The sequence below is a fragment of the Medicago truncatula genome, chromosome 1 (genome assembly GCF_003473485.1).
Source record: "Medicago truncatula cultivar Jemalong A17 chromosome 1, MtrunA17r5.0-ANR, whole genome shotgun sequence".
NCBI classification, from domain to species: Eukaryota; Viridiplantae; Streptophyta; class Magnoliopsida; order Fabales; family Fabaceae; genus Medicago; species Medicago truncatula.
The window spans coordinates 20,059,952-20,075,549 of NC_053042.1; the positions used below are offsets into that span (position 1 = coordinate 20,059,952).

Here is a 15,598-nt window from a genome sequence, read left to right on the forward strand (position 1 = left end):
AGTAAGCACGAATAAAAAAAAAAATTCATATTTTAAGTACTCGTAAATTTATAGATGCACATGCAGATGATATTTATAGAATTTAGTAAAAACAAAAATTGACACATTGGATTTAGTAAAATTATTAACACATGTAAAATAAAATAAATATTTTTTAAGTTCATGGACTCGTATAAATTTATACTCGTTATTAAATTAGTAAAATTATACGACTGCCGTATTACTTAAATAAAAAACTTCTCGTCATGAAATAAAAATATGTAATTTTGTAACAAAACTTATTTTTCTATCTAGCATAAACATCTCAACAATCCACATCGGCTTCGTCCAAATATTTTATATGTTTGTTTTTATTTCATGAGAAGATTTTTATTTTATATAAAATATAAAAATATTTATTTTATTCAATATGTGTTACAAATATTTTAAAGGAATATGTGTAACCAAAAAAAGAGGAATTGTTGTGACAACCACTTTTCACCTCATTTTATTGGATAAAAACAATAGAAAGAAAGAAGAAGAGAAATAATAAAAATATATGTAAATATAAGAAAGATGTTGTTTCAAAAGTTGTCAAAAAAATAGATGTACAAATATTGTTTCTCAATATTTTATCACCAAGTTGAATTCTCTCGGCTCTTTTTCCATCAGAAACGAGCACTGAACTCAAATAGCCGGAGTTGCTTGTAGCCGCCGGCGATCACATCTCTCACGGCCAAGTCCACCGCTCTATATTCATCTCTCACTCACTCAACCTTCATTTTCGTTTTATTCTTCCAATCAAGTAAGTTCATCGATTTTGATTTTGGGTGATTTTTTTCTTTCTCAAATGCAACTTTTGTTGTTGAGTTAATGTGGATTTTTATGCGTTATTTATGCATTGAAAAGATTAGATTTCATCTATTGGCTTAGGATGAATGAATTTTTGCATGCATTTCACTTGTTGCCTTTTAGGTGTTTGATAAATTGTCCTAAGTGGTGTTATGTGAATCTTTGATAGAGTAGACTGAATTTTTTGTAATCTTGTGTGGCTGTGAAGATAAATACACTAGAATAAAAGAAAGTAATTGAGTGTTGAAGATATATAATAAGTATTTTGATCCAACCCTTATCTAAGCAAAGTGAATTCGGTAATGCTGCGGAATAACACATCGGCTGAGTTCATTTTCGCATTGTTACAAGAACTGTCTCATGCTCAAGCTGAGCTATTTGCTTCGGTATTGTGGAGTTTGTGGAAAAGCCGTAACCTACAACTATGGCAGAATGAAGTAGAGACATTGCAGGCCATTGTTGCACGCGCACAGAAGCTGTTGGTCAACTGGCGTGTAGCAAACAGCAAGCGACAGCAAGGTGGAATGACTGGCAGGTCTGCTGATCCGATTACAGATGTGCAGCAGTCAAAATTTGTGTCCAGCAGTGTGCAGATTGGGCAGAATCGATGGCAGAAACCAATCATGGCAGGCTAAAGTGCAACATTGATGCGTCGTTTTCGGAAGCTTTAAATTGTGTAGGATTTGGATTCTGCATCAGGAATGAATTTGGAGAATTTATTCGAGCAAGAACAATGTGGTCGAATCCTGTTTGTCCGTCGGATGTTGGAGAAGCTTTGGGACTTTCATACGCCATCCGTTGGGTGCATGAACTGCAACTCAATAATGTTGATTTTGAATTGGATGCCAAGACGGTTGTAGATTATTTTAATTGAGGTTGCAATGATATATCCGAGTTTGGAGCAATAATTGACGAGTATCGGAGAAATCGTGATATGTATCTAGAAAACTCCATGGTAGAGTTTAGTCGGAGACAAGCGAATGAGGTCGCTCACACTCTTGCACGAGAGGCCACTTTCTTAGCTAGTCCCCATACTTTTAATGATGTACCTCATTGTATTACGACGTTGATTTTTAATCAAAAGCTATAAGCTATTTTCCTTCAAAAAAAAAAAAGTATTTTGATCCAACCCTTATCCAATGGTTCATATTCATTTAAAAAAAATGTCTCCTACAGCCCTACCGTAAACGGAGCCCATTAGATTTCATATAGCCACACCTGATGATTATTGCCCGATTTTTTAAAAATAAAAGAAAAAAATCAAACGACACTGCATACTCTCTTCTTCTCACTCTCTCTTACAACCAGTGTGTCACCACTAGTCACAGCTAATTCTCTCTCAGTTGTCATTATTCACTCTAAGGTAAGCCAATTGATTTTCCAATTTCTTGTTTTAGTGTTTCAAAATTGGGAATTGGAAATGAAATTTTGTTATGACCAAGTTGTTTGTTAGTTAGAATTGGAATTTCGGAATGTTAAAAAATTGATGCTTTTGTTTCATGTAATTGGATTGGATATCAGCTGTTTGTTCAAATGTCTGAATGCATTTTCCTTTTTGCTTCATATCGGTTTTTATGTTATTATTTTGACACACAGAAGAAGGCAGATCATGGGAACATCAGTGCAAGTAACACCACTTTGTGGAGTTTACAATGAAAACCCTCTCTCTTATTTGGTTTCCATTGATTCTTTCAACATCCTCATCGACTGTGGTTGGAATGACCACTTCGACCCTTCACTCCTTCAACCCCTTTCCAGGGTAGCATCAACTATAGATGCTGTTTTACTTTCACATCCTGATACACTTCACCTTGCCGCCTTACCATATGCCATTAAGCATCTTGGACTTTCTGCTCCTGTTTATTCAACTGAGCCTGTTTATAGATTGGGACTTCTCACTATGTATGACCACTTCCTCTCCAGAAAGCAAGTGTCCGACTTTGATCTCTTCACTCTAGATGATATTGATTCTGCTTTCCAAACTGTAACAAGGCTAACATACTCTCAGAATCATCATCTCTCAGGTAACAATAACATAACACCTTCCTCAATTTATTATGTGTTTGTTACCATCAATGACATTCATTTTAACCAATACTAGGAAAGGGAGAGGGAATCGTCATTGCACCACATACTGCTGGACATCTTTTGGGAGGTACGATATGGAAAATTACAAAGGATGGTGAGGATGTCATATATGCTGTTGATTTCAATCATAGGAAAGAAAGGTAAATTATTTTTTTACTTCTCCAAAATTTAACGTGCATATTCTTAACGACAAGAAAGTAAGCTACTTATCAATCTAATTTTCACTAGGCATTTGAACGGAACTGTTCTAGGTTCTTTTGTTCGCCCGGCTGTTCTAATAACCGATGCTTATAATGCTTTGAATAATCAGCCTTACAGACGTCAAAAGGACAAAGAATTTGGAGGTAACTAACATTTAAATCTTATAATTGCTACACCTTGACAGAAATAAGGTGAATTTTTCATTTTTTGTTTTCTTGAGTTGCTATTAAGAGAAAACTGAAATATTTTTATGCCTGGGATATTCAAAGACAAGGCATGCAAGCATTAAAAAGTCTTCATCACGAAACGAGAAAACTGTCTAGACTATATACTTTGTTTTTTCTGATCATATATCTTGTTGATTATTTAGATATCTTAAAGAAGACTCTAAGGGCAGGTGGCAATGTGTTACTACCTGTTGACACTGCTGGACGAATATTGGAACTTATTCTGATGCTGGAATCGGTCAGTACAAGAAAAGACTTACACTTATATTCTCTCTTTCTCAGTTTATTCCTAAATGTACATGCATGTATTGACATCAGATCTTGCCGTTTGCAGTATTGGGCGGATGAAAACTTGAACTATCCTATTTACTTTCTTACATATGTTGCATCCAGCACTATTGATTACGTGAAAAGTTTCCTTGAGTGGATGAGTGATTCCATAGCGAAGTCCTTTGAACAAACTCGTGAAAATATATTTCTTCTGAAGTAAGTTGTGTCTTCCTTGATTTATATTGGGAGCAAGATATTTATATGTCAATTGCATTTTTGTTCTTGGGGATGCTACCGTGCCTTTTTATTGTTTAAAATTTCAAACCTAAAAGTAATGAGTTTCTTGTGATATATTAAAATAGAAGATTTTGTTCAGTCATGGGTGAAAGATGAGTTTTAATAACCTACAGGTTGTCACACACACTTTGAGGATCTTTCCTATATATGTATTAAACAAATATTTAAGAGAGAGGGAGATATGCACTTTCAGTGTAAGCTAGTTTTAAACCAATTTCCAAGAAGAAATATTTTAGTTATTTTTAAAATGTTGAAAAAATGTGGCAATATGATGAATTGTCTTTGGATGTTGGTGTAAAACTAATTTACACCGGCAATGCACCTCCATTAGCTCAAAAGTTAATGTCCTTATATTTTAGTTTCTGCATTTATCTTGTGTTTAAAATAGACTGTAATGCCTGCCTGCAGGAATATCACACTTCTGGTTAGCAAGGCTGACCTCGACAATGCTCCTGACGGTCCAAAGGTTGAATGATTTCTTATGCTAATATTTTATGAGGCTTTCTTCCTTACTGATTCTGATACACATATCTTGTATAGGTTGTTCTAGCATCCATGGCAAGTTTGGAAGCAGGTTTTTCACATGATATATTTGTTGAGTGGGGGAACGATGTCAAAAATCTTGTGCTTTTTACTGAAAGAGGCCAGGTATACTCTTTAGAATAAAAACATTTCTGATGTAATGTGTTTTAGTATTCTTGTGAAAGAACTTCTTTAGAAAACTCCTACTCTTGGTCAAGGGAACCTAAAGGAAAGTGAAGCAAGAGTTCTTTAGAATAAAAACATTTCTGATGTATTGTGTTTTAGCATTCTTGTGATAGAATTTCATTGGAAAACTCCTACTCTTGGTCAAGGGAGCCTAAAGGAAAGTGAAGCAAGAGTGCTTGAGAGTGGAGATTAGGCAACTCAATAAACAACTAACTCCTGTACATTCATCCCCAATGTGTGGCTCAAGTGGTTGAGTTGGAACATATGAAAGAGTTTGAGAAGCAGTTCTAGAGTTTGAACTGCTACTAACAACCCATTTGGGTTGGCCTTATGGTGTTGACTTGGGATCTTGGAGTGTGCTCCTCTCAAGGTCTCACATTCGATTCCCCGCGGTGCCAATTTTAGTGGGCTAAGTCCATATAGAGCTATGCTCTGGCTTTAAATGGGTACCCCCGCACGTGGACGGTGGGATTGGATCCCTCGGGTTAGTCGGTCCTTAGGCTGGATACCGAGTCTGCGAAAAGAAAAAAAACTCTGGCTACTAACATAACATACTAACAATAAGGTAGATATAACATGATATACTCTCAACAGTTCTCTTATCTAAATCTAAGGAACAATCTTTTCGAAAATTTAATCCAATGGCTAACGTGAATTCGTTGCTTTTCGTCGTCACGTCCCTTGTACCATTTAGTATTCCTTTTATCTCTTTTATTAGAAAATGCTTTATACCTGTGCTAATAGTGCTTGAGAGTTTGTTTTACGTCTTTTGGGCAGTGAGAATGGAATAAGGATCTTGGGTCATGCTCATGCGACTTATTTTTATTTGTGATGTATTTTTTAAAAGATTAATTTTGTGTTGGAAATCCCGCCCCGAGCATGAGGGGGCTAATAGTGCTTGAGAGTTTGTTTTACGTCTTTTGAGCAGTGAGAATGGAATAAGGATCTTGGGTAATGCGACTTATTTTTATTTGTGATGTATTTTTTAAAAGATTAATTTTGTGTTGGAAATCCCGCCCCGAGTGTGAGGGGGTGTGTTGGTAATCCCACCTTAATTGCGATCTGCCCCTAGTTGCCTTGTGTTGGCTTGTCTTTGAGGGGGTGGATTTAGTCCCACATCAGTTAGATTAGAAGCTTGATCAGAGTTTATAAAGAGGAGGCCATGTTGAAATTTGGGGCCTAACTCATCCTTACAAAACCGGCTTGTAAGGTTTGGAGTGCCTACTCTTTATAAACTCTGATCAAGCTTCCTATCTAACCGTTGTGGGACTAAATCCACCCTCTCAAAGACAAGCCAACACAAGACAACTAGGGGCAGATCGCAATTAAGGTGAGATTACCAACACACACCCTCACGCTCGGGGCAGGGTTTCCAACACACCCCCTCACGCTCAGACCCAATGGGCATGGAGCGTGGCAATGCGGAATCCCGAAAATGGTAGATCTTGGATAGGCTCTGGTACCATGTTGAAATCTGGGGCCTAATTCCTCCTTACAAAACTAAACTGGTTTTGTAAGGATAAGTTAGGCCCCACATTTTGATACACTATCTAGTATACACAAATCATCCTTTTTTATAATTTTTAAGGTAGATATGATTAAAGTTAAATATTTTTAGTGACCAGCGAGTATGATTGATCGACAGTAATAAATTATTCATTTCAATTAAATCATTTCTTTAAATACTATATATTTGTTAATCTTATGTTTCAATTGATCCTTATGTATACAATGCATAGTTTGGCACACTAGCTCGTATGCTACAAGCTGATCCACCTCCAAAAGCTGTCAAAGTCACTGTGTCGAAGAGAGTTCCTTTGGTTGGTGAAGAGCTAATTGCCTATGAGGAAGAGCAAAACCGAATAAAGAAAGAAGAAGCTTTAAAAGCAAGTCTTATGAAAGAGGAAGAATTTAAAGCATCTCAAGGGGCTGATAATAATGCTATTGATCCAATGATCATTGATACTGGCAATAGTCAACCATCACCAGAAGGTATGTATTGTATTAATTATTTCGGAGCTAATGATTAGAAGTGTTTCCCTTTTTTTCTTCTTCTTCTTCCTTTCACTACAAATCATGACAAATTTGGTGTTGTTTTTATGTTAAATGCATTCACTTAGGTATTTAGAATTATCCGCTTGTGTTTCCTCATATCATATTAATTTTCTTCTGTGTTTTATTTAACTATATGCCATTTTGGGTCATGTATACTTTTTTCTACTATTATTAGCTGAATCTATTTATCTTTAACTAGTTTTGAGTCTTGGAAAGTGCTACACAGAGTGTTAAAACAAAAGAATAAATAACTTCATCTATTCCCTTCTGTTACAAAACAATCACTGAAATCTATTAAATAAGCTACATTTAATAGCCATATAATATAAATCAATTTTGGAGCTAACATTTCTGACACTTTTATCATTGTTTTCTGAACCTGCTGATGTAATATTAATATAATATTACAATGCAATTTGTATAATATAATCATGTTATATCTACCTTAAAATAGCTATATCATGTGTGTATAATATAATGCATCTCCGAATATATTTTGTATTTTTTTAACGATGTTTCTTTCGACCCCTTAAGTAGTTTAATTTGCACTTGCAGTGGCTGTTCCTAAAAATGGAGGATACCGAGATGTATTTATTGATGGATTTGTTCCCCCTTCATCTAGTGTTGCCCCAATGTTTCCCTGTTATGAGAATATAACAGAATGGGATGATTTTGGTGAAGTCATAAATCCAGATGATTATGTAATTAAGGAGGAAGACATGGACCAGGCAGCAAATAATGTAAGTTTCCGCTTTAAAAATATCAACCTCGTGACATCCCAGTTTCATTAGAATTATCTTTTCCTGTTCAAAATGGCATTAGTGTTCATATCATATGTTTCCGTTCTGAGTTACTAGTCTATTGTAGACCACATTATAAGGAAAAGCTTATAACGTTTTTTATAATTTACATTGATAAAGGTTAATGACATCATTGGATTGAAAAGGAGTAGGAAATGTTATAAATGATGATATGATACGTTCGGCTTATGGTAAAGCTAGTCTTTAACTATTTCCCCATGACTTAAATATGGAATGTTAGACATTTGTCTTCTATCCATGAAAAATATTTGCTGTGATCTAAGTTTTCTTGTTGGTGATTAGAAACGTTTGCTGGTATTTGCACTCCAACCCTATGTTATGAAAAATAATACTTGTTTATCATTTTCCTATTTTTTCTATTAGGTAGGTGGTGATTTAAATGGAAAACTAGATGAAAGTGCTGCAAGTTTGATATTTGATACAAAGCCATCAAAAGTTATATCTGATGAAAGGACTGTAAGCTTCGCTCACTATCTTTTTCTTAAATCTTTACGTTCCGTGTTCTTGTGATTGGTAATTTTATGTAATTGTGTTGGAATTTATTACTGCTTTATTCATATATTGATTGGATGAATGAAGTTGAATCGCCTTTTCCATTTTTGGCTTTGTCACCAAATTTATTATTTTGCAAATATTAAAAGTCTCTCCTCCCGTCTTTGATATTTTACAACAGATGCTATTATGTTTGTTTTTTCTAACATCTGTATTAGCCCTGCAACTGATTTTTTTCCCCAAACTATTTATTTGCTCCTTAGTTAGATAGATTATAGTCTCCGATGGAAGTCTATCTTACAGGCATTTTTATCTTATTTTATCCCTTAAATTCAATATATTAGGCGGAACATCGATGCAATAGGTTACAGAGTTGAAACCACATTCATGATTTATTAAAATTCTAAGCTTTGTTGTGTGCATTAGGGTTGAGTTCGACCAATCCAAATTCTAAGATGGTATTAATGTCTATCCTAGATCCACTGGGCCACCCACTATTGGGCCACTCGGGCCACACTCTAGATATCCAGTCATGGGTGTGAGGGGGTGTTGAGATCCCACACTAGAGAGATATGACCTGATAATGTGTTTATAAGTGGGAGACATCCGTCACCTTATAACCAGGTTTGTAGGGTTAAGTTCAACCCAGATTCTAAGATACATATACATTTCAGACTGCAAAACACATTAGAGAAGAAGTACTATTATGGGCAAGGAAGCTTGTTTTGATTGTGGATTTACACTTGCATTTCTTGTATTTGTAACAACTTCTGCATTTATTACTCTACTTGTATGAATCTTAAATGGGCCGAATCTACTTATGATGGTGTTGATTTTGTTGTTGTCTAGGTCCAAGTCAGATGTTCATTGGTTTACATGGATTTTGAAGGTCGTTCAGATGGAAGATCAATTAAGAACATTCTCTCCCATGTTGCTCCCCTAAAGCTGGTATGGATCTTTTTGGTCTTTTTCAATTCAATCAACAGGGGCACATCATAAATCTTCTATAACGTACTTGTATTTGGAGGATAGATCAGAACTCATAGGTTGCCATATCTTTCCACCATTAAAAACCATATGATATTGAAAATAATTTATTTTAATTTTTAATTGATGTGAAAAAGTGTTGTCAACCGCGGATTGTGGAAAATAGTGCTCTGTTAAAATTCCTCCTCTACCCTATAGTGCTATTAGTGCTACTATAGCCACTGTTTGTCAACACTTCGTACTAAATCGCATATCCCAGAACAATAGCAGTTTGTTAAAATTCACTACCCTATAGCCACTATTTGACAACACTGATGCAATATTTTAAGCAAATAATACTTTGACCTTCTGGCTGCAATTTTCAGTAGGGCCAACAAATTAGGATTTTAGCTAACTAGGGTTATAACTTATTATTTATAAAGGCACTGGAATTTGAAAATATGTAAAATCTAAGATGCCTACTTAAAGTATTAAGTTCTATTGAAATGCACACTATTGATAACTATGGTCTATGGCTGTGTGTTGTCCAAAGCTTAAGCTGTGACAATTTTGCTAACTATTGAAATTGATAGCTATCAAATGAATACTAATGATAACTATGCGCATTTTGTTTAATTTTTTTGGTTTTTTGTTTTTTTTGTTTGTTTATGTGTTGTGTTGCATTTTTCCTTCACACTTTATTACTTTAATGTTTGTATTTCTCTAATTTATCTGTTTACATATATAATGTGTTCTATTCTTACCTATGACATCTATTATATAGTCTATTTTATGTTCAAATTCCTATTAATTGTGTACTAGTCTTTAATTTTGAGAAATATTTTTATTTTCTCATTTATAAAATGTTTTGTACAAATAATTTATATTCTTCGGCACAGCAGCCATCTTGCTCTAGCAATTTTGGGATTGTTAACTCCACTCTAAGCAATCTATTTGTCATGTTTATCATTGCATGATGATGAATCTCACTATTGTCCTGAAGGTTTTGGTGCATGGATCGGCTGAAGCTACAGACCATTTGAAGCAGCACTGTCTAAAGAATGTCTGTCCTCACGTTTACGCTCCCCAAATTGAAGAGACTATTGATGTTACCTCTGATTTATGTGCTTATAAGGTGCAATGACATAAAATTTTGTACATTTGCTGAAAAAGCTGTCCAACATGTCAAAATTAATCATGTTATGCTTTTCTGGTTATAGGTTCAATTATCTGAGAAGTTAATGAGTAGTGTACTCTTCAAAAAGGTATATAATATATGTCTGAACTGATTCATTTTGTACAAATTGTCCGCCAGTTATCGTGTTGAATAATAAACATAAATTCAATTGCAGCTGGGAGAATATGAAGTTGCTTGGGTTGATGCTGAAGCAGGGAAGACAGAAAATGACATGCTTTCGCTTCTCCCCGTTTCCGGAGCGCCTCATCCACATAAATCTGTTCTTGTTGGTGATTTGAAATTGGCAGATTTCAAGCAGTTCCTCTCCACCAAGGGTGTTCCGGTAATTCTGCATCTATAGATTTAGTACTAGTTTACTAATTCCATCTTACACTGATTCTTTATTCCTAAATGGAGTGATTTCCATTTCATTTCCCTAGCATTGAAAATGCGGGTTACCATGCGTTCTGAAACTGAAACTTGACTCAATTAAATCTGAACATTTTCTACTTTATAAAAAATACTTTATTACAGTTTTGATCCCCTTATTTTTACTCATCCACGTAATTGATCCCCCTAATTTAAAATCACGTGGGTTTGGTCCCTTTTTCATATTTTTCATCTCAGAATTGTTTTAAATGATGTGTCATGCAACCCAATGATGTCAAATTCTCACCAACCATTAAATTACCAGAAAACCCCCTTAAAACTTCAATTTCAATATCACCTTTTTTTAATTTAAAAAATCTAAAAAAGGGACCAAAACTGTGATTTTAAAATGGGGGACCAATTCCGTGAGTGAGTAAAAATATGACTGTAATTAAGCCTATAAAAAATGTGTCATAACATGATAACTTTTGTAGGTGGAATTTGCTGGCGGGGCTTTGCGTTGTGGTGAATATGTAACTGTTCGGAAGGTTGGGGATGCAACTCAGAAGGTAAATGCTTCTTCTGAACATTTGTTAAATTTTATATTTTCTTTGGAAAATGACTTTTCGAATACAGCTGCGGTTATATATTCAGTTTTATGATAAAGATTCTGATTTATTAACATATATTTTAAACAGGGTGCTGGTTCTGGTACTCAGCAAATTATTATTGAAGGTCCTCTATGTGAAGATTACTATAAAATTCGAGATTATCTCTACTCGCAGTTTTACTTGCTTTAGATTTGGTTGTACAAGTGCATAGGCTAACCGTTAACTTCTTACCTTCCCTACCCTGTTTTCCAAAAAAGGCAGAATGCAAAGTACTATGTAGATGCTTGTAAACATGGTTAATTTCGTAGCCATTCTAACAAGATTCACAGGAGCTGTTATCCATTTTCGAAGTTTTAAATGAAGAAATCACACTGCATTATTCTCGGTTTCTACCTCAAATTTACATCAACCATCATATATCAACTGGGGTATATGAACTTTTCAAGTGTGTTTGCTCTATTTGTATTGGTAGAAAAGGAATTTAATATGTTCCTATTTGTCTGTGTCATTACTTTTCATCTCTAGTATATGCAGTGTTTAGACACTAACATTGAATTAGATAGATAAACAAATCTGTGTAGAGATCGTTTCTTTTCATCCTTTGATAATTTGGACCTTTACTTATATTAAGAACTTATTGTTTACTGAATCACTATGACAATCTGATGGTGGTTCCTTTTCTTTAATGTTATTTTAGAAAGAAAAAAAGCATTCATGAAATTCGTGGGATATTCTAGTCGTGATATATAGCATCACCCTTCTTTGATCAAAAGAGAGTTGATTGAATATCTTTGATCAAGCATGATTGATCACAATAAATAATGACAAACATTAGCAGCAGAATATTTGATTGCAAACAAAATGAAATCATTGAGGAGGTTGTAACAAAGTACCACTTCTTAAACCAATCATTTACAATACTTTAGTTATCCTTCACAATTCAATGATTATTTTCAAGCTTTTACTTGCCTCAATCTTTTTCAAATCTGTCGAGCTCAACTCTTGCAAGTATCAACATTGATTCATTAGATCTGAATTCTATAAAATAATTTTAGCCTAATTTTCCCGAAATGGTCTAAATATCCATGTTAAAGGCAGCCAATGGATATAGGAAAAAAAAAAAAATGAAACAATCAAGTATAAATGGGAATGGGCACAACAAATTGGGAAATATAGAGGATCTTCAAAATCTAAAAATACCAACCTTTTCTCTTCTTTTTTTACTTAATAAAGAGTGAGGAAGACATCAAGGAGTCGCTGGACATCCCGATTAGGTCGGCACCTCTAAGGAACTCTAATCCTCTGCCGCTCACCCATATATTATATATATAGAAAAAAGGGAAAAATACGTACAAGAGGGAGGCCAAACCAAACCCTCGAAAGTTAGGTAACTCCGAACGGTGTTATATAGTTCTAGGGTGGAGCCATTCTTCGGTATAAACTTGAGGCTTCATTTCAACTTCTTCAACTATTTTTCCCAATAAATTGTGAGCTTTTTATGAAACTCAACAACATCATTGTCTACCCTATATGAAGATCTGTTGTTTTCTTTATACAATTCAAGTTGCCTCATATGTCGTATCATTTCATTCAAATTTATTGTTGAATCAAATGATATCTTCTTTTGAATGATGAATCTTGCTTCAAGTTTTTTTTTTTTTTTTTTATCTTTGTTTCAAGAACTTTGATATCAATGTTATGCTTTTGCAGAATGTGTGATGACAACCCTAGCATTTGCTGCAACTGCAAGTGATTCTTGAAAATTGCTTTACATATGAGTTTTTCGACAATATTTCCATACTCAACTGAATCAAATCCTTAACTTTGTTGGATCGTTTTTCATTGGGCTTTATTTCGGTTCGGAAGCATAAACACACTCATGAAATAAACGATATAACTTGCAATACTATTTAATCATTACTTCTCAGTCCGCCTTCAACTAACACTTACTGCTCAAGAGTTGGTTGTTTGCCATAACTATCTTTGTTGTTACCAAACGTAACTTGCTTACTCCTACTAATCATAAAGGACAACCCCACACATTTACCCGTGCCAAGAACCGCTTGTACATCGAAGATCTATGAGATGGACGCGCATACATGTGGAAAAACAAATATTTAATAAAAATACCACATAAATGTTGATTTTTTTTTTACTCTTGTGATAGTGTTTATTTAATATCATTACATATTTGAAATCTTTTTTGGGAAAATGTTAACAAAATATAGGAGTACAAATAAATAAAGAAAAAACACTACAAAAAAAAAAGAAGAAAAATCTTGGTAAAATCCCCAAAATCGAATCCATCAACTCCCGACTCCAGAGCAGTTCTCCTTGGTAACTGGTTACAATGTTGTTTTCACTCTTTCGATCTAGGGTTCTTTCAATTTCAAAACCTTCTCTTCTTCCTTATTTTCCCTTATCTCACTTTCACTCTCAATCGACACCTCTGAATGTTGATGATGCTGTTTCCTCCTTCAACCGCATGCTCCGAATGCGTCCTACCCCACCCATTATCGAATTCAATCAAATATTAACTTCTCTTGTCAAGATCGATAAGAACAACTTCTCCACTGTCATTTCTCTTTTCAGACAAATGGAATTTCAAAGAATTCACCCATCCATTGTCACTTTAAGCATCTTAATCAATTGCTATTCACACCTCCGTCAAATGAAGTTCGCTTTCTCTCTTTTCGGTAAAATTCTCAAGATGGGTTGTCATCCCGATGTCATTATCTTCAATACACTTATCAAAGGTCTATGCCTTAACAACGACGTTAAGGAAGCTCTTCACTTTCATGACAAATTGGTTGCCCAAGGATTCCAGCTGAGCAAAGTTAGTTACGGGACTTTGATCAATGGGTTATGCAAAGTGGGACAAACGCAAGCTGCCCTTCAATTGCTAAGACGCATCGAAAGACAGCTGCTTTTCAGACCTGATGTGGTCATGTATAGTATAATTATTGATAATCTTTGTAAAGATAAACATGTAAATGATGCTTTTGATTTATATTCTGAAATGATTCGTAAGCGGATTTCTCCTGATGTTTTCACTTACACTAGTCTAATACATGGGTTTTGTATCGTCGGTCAATTGAAAGAAGTGTTTGTATTGTTAAATGAAATGGTATTGAAAAACATCAATCCGGATGTTTATACATTTAATACATTGGTTGATGCTTTGTTCAAGGAAGGAAAGGTCAAAGAAGCTAAATGTTTGATTGCGGTGATGATGAAAGAAGGTGTTGAACCGAACATTGTTACTTATAGTGTTTTGATGGATGGGTATTGCCTAGTTAATGAAGTGAACAAGGCGAAAGATATATTCAATTCTATGATGCAAAGGGGAATGACTCCTGATATTCAGAGCTATACTATCATGATTAATGGATTATGTAAGATGAAAATGTTGGATGAAGCGGTAAGTCTCTTTGAAGAAATGCATTCCACAAATATGACGCTTGATGTAATAACTTATAGTTCTCTTATTAATGGTTTATGCAAATCGGGGAGATTAATTTCTGCTTGGAAGCTTTTTGATGAGATGCTTGATAGAGGTCAGCCACCCGATGTAATAACTTATAATTCTTTATTAGATGCTTTATGTAAAAGTCATCAAACCGACAAGGCAATAGCATTACTAAGCAAAATGAAAGATCAAGGTATTCAAGCAGATATCTTCACATACAATATACTTATTGATGGACTTTGCAAAGATGGAAGACTTGATGATGCGCAAAAGATATTTCGGGATCTTTTGATTAAAAGCTACAATGTAGACGTTGTAACATATAATGTTATGATCAATGGGCTTTGTAAAGAAAGTTTGTTGGATGAAGCATTGACCTTGCTGTCAAAAATGGAAGCCAAAGGCTGCATTCCTGATGCTATAACTTATGAAATAATTATTCGTGCTCTCTTTGGAAAAGGTGTGAATGATAAGGCTGAAAAACTTCTTCGTGAAATGATTGCCAGAGGTCTATTATAAATGTATAAGTAAGTGATACTTTTTGTGCTTTATATCATAATGTTTACCTATTTTATCTGGATCAAATGTATTTCAACATGGACTACTATACAAAAACAATTTATAAGAGATTATTTTTTTTATTAAAAATTAATGTCTAGAGGGTTCCTGTGATTCGTTTTAAAACATCTTTAAAGTTATTGCAAGATATTTTCCTGGTTTTTGTTGGTCATGAGTTACTTGTGGAAACCCGTATTTCATGATTTTAATTTATGATAATGACCCGTGTATGAGCGTTATGTTTTTTGCGGTATGTAATAATTTCTTTTATATCACGATTGGATTATGTTGATTACAAGGATAATGAGTTTATCTTTATAAGAAACTTCATTTAGCAGAACTGTTGTTTAGAGGATGGCTCAATGCCAAAATGAAAGGAGGGCAATATAATTTAAGCCCTTTTAGTGGTTTTGTTGTTGTGGTACTTTAGTTAGTTGGTGAATGGAGCTTGGTCGGTG

General features: G+C 34.5%; 2 protein-coding genes across 3 annotated transcripts; both read left to right on the top strand.

The window, feature by feature from the left end:
* Positions 1-604: 604 nt before the first annotated feature.
* LOC25483257 (cleavage and polyadenylation specificity factor subunit 2) lies at positions 605-11,762 on the top strand. 2 transcript variants are annotated; one of them, XM_024775881.2, is made up of 17 exons: positions 605-784; positions 2,428-2,855; positions 2,933-3,059; positions 3,148-3,263; positions 3,491-3,585; positions 3,682-3,833; positions 4,323-4,380; positions 4,455-4,562; positions 6,362-6,614; positions 7,233-7,417; positions 7,862-7,954; positions 8,840-8,938; positions 9,960-10,091; positions 10,177-10,221; positions 10,309-10,476; positions 10,997-11,071; positions 11,201-11,762. In XM_024775881.2, the coding sequence occupies exons 2-17, from the start codon at positions 2,441-2,443 to the stop codon at positions 11,300-11,302; spliced, it is 2,223 nt and encodes a 740-aa protein (XP_024631649.1). In that variant the 5' UTR covers positions 605-784; positions 2,428-2,440; the 3' UTR covers positions 11,303-11,762. The 2 variants fall into 2 exon arrangements, with proteins under 2 accessions (XP_024631649.1, XP_013467375.1); XM_013611921.3 differs by having other exon boundaries at positions 2,431-2,855.
* Positions 11,763-13,394: 1,632 nt separating this feature from the next.
* Positions 13,395-15,230, top strand: LOC25483258 (pentatricopeptide repeat-containing protein At1g12775, mitochondrial). The gene has a single exon (XM_013611922.3). The coding sequence runs from the start codon at positions 13,464-13,466 to the stop codon at positions 15,099-15,101; it is 1,638 nt and encodes a 545-aa protein (XP_013467376.1). The 5' UTR covers positions 13,395-13,463; the 3' UTR covers positions 15,102-15,230.
* The last annotated feature ends 368 nt before the right edge of the window (positions 15,231-15,598 follow it).